At 29.0% G+C, this 6,645-nt stretch overlaps 1 protein-coding gene across 1 annotated transcript; it reads right to left on the reverse strand.

Moving 5' to 3' along the window:
• Positions 1 to 3,119: 3,119 nt before the first annotated feature.
• Positions 3,120 to 6,473, reverse strand: pelo (pelota mRNA surveillance and ribosome rescue factor). Its single transcript, XM_089856586.1, has 10 exons — positions 6,302 to 6,473; positions 6,105 to 6,197; positions 5,890 to 6,040; positions 5,568 to 5,822; positions 5,431 to 5,491; positions 5,290 to 5,330; positions 4,707 to 4,827; positions 4,441 to 4,633; positions 3,425 to 3,531; positions 3,120 to 3,352 (listed from the first exon to the last, which is right to left on the reverse strand). The coding sequence occupies exons 1-10, from the start codon at positions 6,340 to 6,342 to the stop codon at positions 3,252 to 3,254; spliced, it is 1,164 nt and encodes a 387-aa protein (XP_089712712.1). The 5' UTR covers positions 6,343 to 6,473; the 3' UTR covers positions 3,120 to 3,251.
• Between the last annotated feature and the right edge of the window lie 172 nt (positions 6,474 to 6,645).

The following is a 6,645-nucleotide window of genomic DNA, read 5'->3' on the forward strand; positions in this document are numbered from 1 at the left end:
TGAAAAGATGTCGTAAGTCGCAGTTCACAGAACATAGGCCTAGATTGTGTGCACTAAAGGGGGGGCAAGGGAAACTAATTCATCCCCCCCCCCCAGTTTCTTAACTTTAACAGTGTTGCCAGTAATTTGTTATTAGAGCATCTCCTGAATTCATTATTAGGTTTGGAACTGAATGATACAGTACTGAATCGAATTACAGATTCACAGGACATAGGCCTAGATTGTGTGCACTAAAGGGGGGGGGCTAGGGAAACTAATTCATCCCCCCCAGTTTCTTAACTTTAACAGTGTTGCCAGTAATTTGTTATTAGAGCATCTCCTGAATTCATTATTAGGTTTGGAACTGAATGATACAGTACTGAGTTGAATTACAGAACTGCTACAAAGTAAACTTAATTCAGTCTGTTAATTATTGTAGATAGCAATTGAATTTTACACACGTCACAAATTACTGGCAACACTTACAAGTACTTACACACAATCTATACACACTTAACATTATTACTGACTTGCATATTATTACAGTACATAACATTCGAAAGTGCAATTGTCAGAAACGTCAGTTGCGACATCTACGCATTCAGATAAGCAAGCAAAATCTAAGATACTTAAGCCAAACTTCAAGATTAACTGTTAGCGCTATTAAAGGTGGAAATCATAGCTTGATTCCAGGTACAATAGGACAATGTTAGATTGATCTTTCAATCTCTGAGTAGAAATCGATATTGGTTTGATGAATGATTTCCTAGAGCACTTCTTGCCTTATCTAAGTGGGGGGCCGCGCACTTTTTGGGGGGGGGTTCCTTTTTGTTTTATAGCTATAGCCCCAAATTTCGAGATATCAAAAGAAAATTATAATTCGGCGCAATGTTATCTCAAAACCCTAGCTAACATTGATAAACCAACTCATTTCCTGAATGTACCCGAAACACGAAATTCAACTTAATGTTTGTCGTCTCTCGTGATTGGGGAACAATACCAATTTGAAAATGTTGAACGAAAAGAGTTTATGACAGTTCAATGATTGATTTAGGGTTTATTTTTAACCCTAAGGTCACGTACTAACTTATTTTTGTCGCGTTAAACTTTGTGTCGGAAGTATTAAGGGTCTATAGTGACAAAGTAAAAAGTAGCCAATCACGAGAGAGAGACGCCAGCCTCGAGGTCAAATATTTTGTCCAATTACATTTCAGTCCGAGATTTAAACCCGATATTGTAATATTTACAAATTTTTGGGGCTATTATAATTCAAATTTAACTTCTAGGTTACGTAAGTTGTTTTTAAATTTTAAATTCGTTATGGTTTGAAAACGGGCTCAGCCAATGGGAGACTAGTTTCAAAGGATCTCAAGGTCAGGCCTATAGCCAATCAGAGGTGGATTCCAGGGAAATTGGGGGAAAGGATCAAGGTCAAATTGAACCGCGTGGTTTCAAAAATGTCTTCCAATAAAATAATTGGTATTTAGGGTATATTTAAATAAAGGCCAGTTAATTAAATCCATAAAAATAGTTCAAAATGACTTACCAATTATAAGAAATGAACTCGACAATATTGAACTTGAAAAATGAATGTTGAACTTAATTGAAGAAATGAATTTTCTGTAAAAATTTACTAAATTTTAGTATAATTATAAATAAGTTTAAAAATTAATATCAACATCAAGAAAATCTGCATTTAATAAAAAAATATGAACATTACAATTTGAACAATAAAAATTAAATATCTAAATAAAAATAATGATATAGATGAACTAACTAATCAATCATTCTCTAATAAGTTACTGTTCCCAAAATCTGTAGAAAAATAACTCTACTTATTCCGAAGATTAAACCAAAACTTTAAGTATTTAGCTCAAATTGCACTATAACTTAAAATACTTAAATCTTTCCCAGTGTAATTTAGAATTATTTTTATGTAAAAATAAATAAAAATAATTAAGAAATGTGAAAATGTAAATAACATTATAAAAAACAAAAAAATGCTAAATAATAATTAAAATACCTTTGTTTATTTTTATAATTATTAATAACTATTAATATTAAGATCTAAATATTATTACTTTTCTAATTTTTATAGCTGATAAATATTAAAGGAAACTAACCAATTAAAACTCCCCGTAAATTTTTAAAAAAATATAAAAATTTAGATATATTGTTTTTAGAAGGAAATTCCATAAAATTAAATTAAAAGAAAATCAGTGCCTTTTGTGTGATTAAAGATTCAAAAAATTAATAAAAAGTAAAATTTAAATAATCTGATCAAAAACTTAAATAATCTTGCTCATGAATTAACTTTAAAAGAATTTCTTTCTTCTATGATCTAGATCTAAAAGCCAAGGCCCGTTTTTCTCCAATTTTTTAAGTTTTACCGTTTTAATTTCAAATGGTCTGTGATATTAATTAAATGTAATTTGTAAATACACTTTATACCTGAATTATGTATTCACCTAATAACTAATAGAGATAATAAATTCATTATAAAATTAATTAGTATTTACCTTTTTATATGCCAAGGCTTAAACGCGGAGTGGAATTTAGAGCGACCGGTCAACAGGTATTCCCGGAGTAAAAATGGGCTACAATTCCAATATGGCGGACAAACACGTGGCGTGACGATGGTGACGTATAGTACCTAAGCCTTGGATAGTTTTGCGTAATTAAAATATAATAAAATCATTTCCAGGCTGCTTAGAATAATTATACAAAATAAATTATACCTTTTCTTATAAAATTAGCCCTAATAAGTCTTTGTATGTAAAATAAATTCCAATATGGCGGACTGACGATGGTGACGTATGGTACCTAAGCCTTGGATACTTTTGCGCAATTAATATGTAGTAAAAAAGCTTCACGGGCTGTTCAGACTAATTTTACTAATTAAATTAAACCTTTTCTAATAAAATTAGGCCTAATAAGTCTTTGTATGTAAAATAAATTCCAATATGGCGGACTGACGATGGTGACATATGGTACCTAAGCCTTGGATACTTTGTTGTGCAATTAATATGTAGTAAAAAGCTTCCCTTGGCTGTTCTGACTAATTTTACTAATTAAATTAAACCTTTTCTAATAAAAATAGGCCTAAAATAACCCTTTGTATGTAAAATAAAGTAAAACCATGATATATAAATTCAATTTATTTCATTTTTTTTTATTTGTTTACCGGCGCATATTTCATTTATTTACATAATATATTGAAAAACAAATCAAAATTAATTATAATTAATAATATATTAATTGCCTAAATTGATTTAATCTTCATCACTCGAATTATCATCATCATCATCATCATCTTCTAGTTCTGGCATGGGAAATCTCAAAACAGCCGCTACTCCTGTTAACTGACCTAATTCTAAATACGTAATTAATATATTTAATTAATATTAATTAAAGCAATTAAATTAGGTTAAAAACTTTAACTTACGTTCCCCAGAGACATGGAGACTTGAAAATAACCTAACATCTCCTCCACTTTCTCTAACACTATCAACAAGATTGACGTAACGTTTTCTTTGGGCTACATCTTGACACCTGAAGAATGTTTATTTAAGGTTTAAAATAGGCCTAAAATAGAAGAGTTCTAATGCCGTTGTATATAAAATAGGCCAAAAATAGATGGGTTAAAATGCTGCTGTATATAAAATAGGCCAAAATAGATGGGTTCTAATGCTGCTGTAAATAAAATAGGCCAAAAATAGACGAGTTTAAATGCTAATGTACATAAAATAGGCCAAAAATAGATGTTATAATGCTTATATATATATATATATATATATAATAGGCCAAAAATAGAATAGCTCTAATGCTGATTACATAAAATAGGCCAAAAATAGACCAGTTCTAATGCTTATGTATATAAAATAGGTCAAAAATAGACCAGTTCTAATGCTTATGTATATAAAATAGGTCAAAAATAGACCAGTTCTAATGCTTATGTATATAAAATAGGTCAAAAATAGACCAGTTCTAATGCTTATGTATATAAAATAGGCCAAAAATAGATGAGTTCAAATGCTAATGTATATAAAATAGGCCAAAAATAGACGAGTTCTAAAGCTGCTGTATATAAAATAGGCCAAAAATAGACGGGTTCTAAAACTGCTGTACATAAAATAGGCCAAAAATAGACGGGTTCTAAAACTGCTGTACATAAAATAGGCCAAAAATAGACGGGTTCTAAAACTGCTGTATATAAAATAGGCCAAAAATAGACGGGTTCTAAAACTGCTGTATATAAAATAGGCCAAAAATAGACGGGTTCTAAAACTGCTGTACATAAAATAGGCCAAAAATAAACAAGCTATAATGCTTTTATATATAAAATAGGCCAAAAATAAATGTTCTAATGCTGCCCTATATAAAATAAGACAAAAATAAACCTGATTTAAAGCTGCTGAATATGAAATAGGCCAAAATTAGATGAGTTTTTGTCAGAATTACCTGAATAGATTATCAGAAATGAGCAAAATCTCTATGGCTTGGGCTTCATTAGCTTTTTCCACGTGTTTAATTCCGTAAAAAGCTTTGCTGGGTTCAGTCATTAGCATTTGATAAAAGTTCTCGAGTAATTTAACTTCACTGGAAGCTTTTGTATCAGCCATTTTAGATATAACTGCCGGGTTTTGAAGGATTTCTAAATAAAATTGATTTTAAATATATAAAACCTAAGTTTGGGAATTAAATTAACTTTAATTCATTTAAATTACCATTTAAAGAGTGTTTAAACCCAGAAGAAGAATGAATTAAGAGAAAGCGGCTTTTATTTTCTAACAAAACTTTTAAATCAAGTTTAACCGCTTGTTGGAACATGTACTCAAAGAATTGATCCTTCAAAATTAAATTAATCCAGATTAAAATTAAATTAATCCAGATTAAAATTAAATTAATCCAGATTAAAATTAAATTAATCCAGATTAAAATTAAATTAAACCCAGATTAAAATTAAATTAAATTAATCCAGATTAAAATTAAATTAAATTAATCCAGATTAAAATTAAATTAAATTAATCCAGATTAAAATTAAATTAAATTAATCCAGATTAAAATTAAATTAAACCCAGATTAAAATTAAATTAAATTAATCCAGATTAAAATTAAATTAAATTAATCCAGATTAAAATTAAATTAAATTAATCCAGATTAAAATTAAATTAAATTAATCCAGATTAAAATTAAATTAAACCCAGATTAAAATTAAATTAAATTAATCCAGATTAAAATTAAATTAAATTAATCCAGATTAAAATTAAATTAAATTAATCAAGATTAAAATTAATTTTAATTAGTTACCTTTACAAAACCTGGACTGGCTATTATGACACATTTGACCACTTTAATCATAAAAAATTAATTAAGTTTAATTAAATTAAATTTAAATTAAATTAATTAATTATTTAAATAATTAAAATAAAATAATTAATTAACACTTACAATCAAAATTAACGTGCCTTAAAACAGCTTGCATAACAGATTCAAAGAATTTTCCTAGTCCCTTTTATAAAATAAAAAAAATGTGTTAAAATATAATTATTTAACTTAAATATAATAATAATTAATTTAAATTATACTTTATCATGTTGAGCACAAAGTCCTTTACGTTTCCTTGGAATGTTGACGTCAATTTTAGCCCGCACTAAAGTCATACTCGGTGTAACGAGGCATAAATTAGCTAAACCTTCTTGCATGACAACTGCGGCAACGTCAGCTTTTTGAGCCGGATCACAGGCTAATTCCAATCTTTCCAGAGCTACACTGTCCCAATGGGCTTTAATTAGCGTAAATTTACGATTAAGTTCCAAATCCAAGGTGTGATAAGCCCCCATCTATTGAAAAATGTGTCAAAACATGAAAATTTCACATCAAAACTACGATAAAACACCTAAGCCTTACCTTGACGAATTGGTTCTCTTGTATATTACGACCTTTGACCCTTAAAAGGCAACCTTGAATATCAAAATCGATGCTTTCTATTCGTATCATAAGCGTAGTTCGAACACGATTACTGCCAGTACTACCAGTGGAAGACTCAGTCGTAACTTTCCTACAATTGGTCTTCGATGTTACCTACTTTTTATAATATTTAAAGGGTTAATTAATTTAATTACCTGATGGTTGAAGCTTTGAGATTATCTCCCTCCGAAACCAGATTATACGCGTGCCACATATCCTCGGATTCTTCGGCAATAAGAGTGACATTTCTAATTAATAAACAGATTGAAAAATTGCCACAGATTAATAATTTTCCAGATTTTTTTGACCAAGGCTTAACGAGTTTTCACGGTTTTTCCATCTTTAAACTTACCCGCCGCCTTCTTTATCGATATATTTGTGCATCAACTTCATTTTTAAAGATTAATTATGATTAAATACTAGTTTAAATACTAAATATAAATGCTAAAATATCATAGATTCGCTTTTAATCCATACGTGATAAATTACGTCGAAAAAGATAGGCGCCATTATGATGCAATGGATGATGGATTCAGAGACTATAGGTCGAATCAGTTCAGTTCCTAAAATATTAAAGATCCATACTTCCGACTTCCGAGAAATCTATCTAAGCCTAATGATAAATACACATTTAATTATTAAAATAATGACGCAACACAAATTATTTCATGTTCATATCAACTTTTTTTATCTTTG

This window comes from Phalangium opilio, unplaced genomic scaffold (genome assembly GCF_054372755.1).
Source record: "Phalangium opilio isolate 3A_F unplaced genomic scaffold, DU_Popi_V2 ptg000217l_1, whole genome shotgun sequence".
In the NCBI taxonomy this organism is placed as follows: domain Eukaryota; kingdom Metazoa; phylum Arthropoda; class Arachnida; order Opiliones; family Phalangiidae; genus Phalangium; species Phalangium opilio.

Coding starts and splice junctions, on each gene's coding strand:
- pelo (XM_089856586.1), bottom strand. CDS start 6,342: ATGAAGTTGATGCACAAATATATCGATAAAGAAGGCGGCGG. Junction 4,828..5,289: donor CCAGTCCAGGTTTTGTAAAG/GTAACTAATTAA, acceptor TTAATTTTGAAG/GATCAATTCTTTGAGTACAT. Junction 3,353..3,424: donor TCTCCATGTCTCTGGGGAAC/GTAAGTTAAAGT, acceptor TTACGTATTTAG/AATTAGGTCAGTTAACAGGA.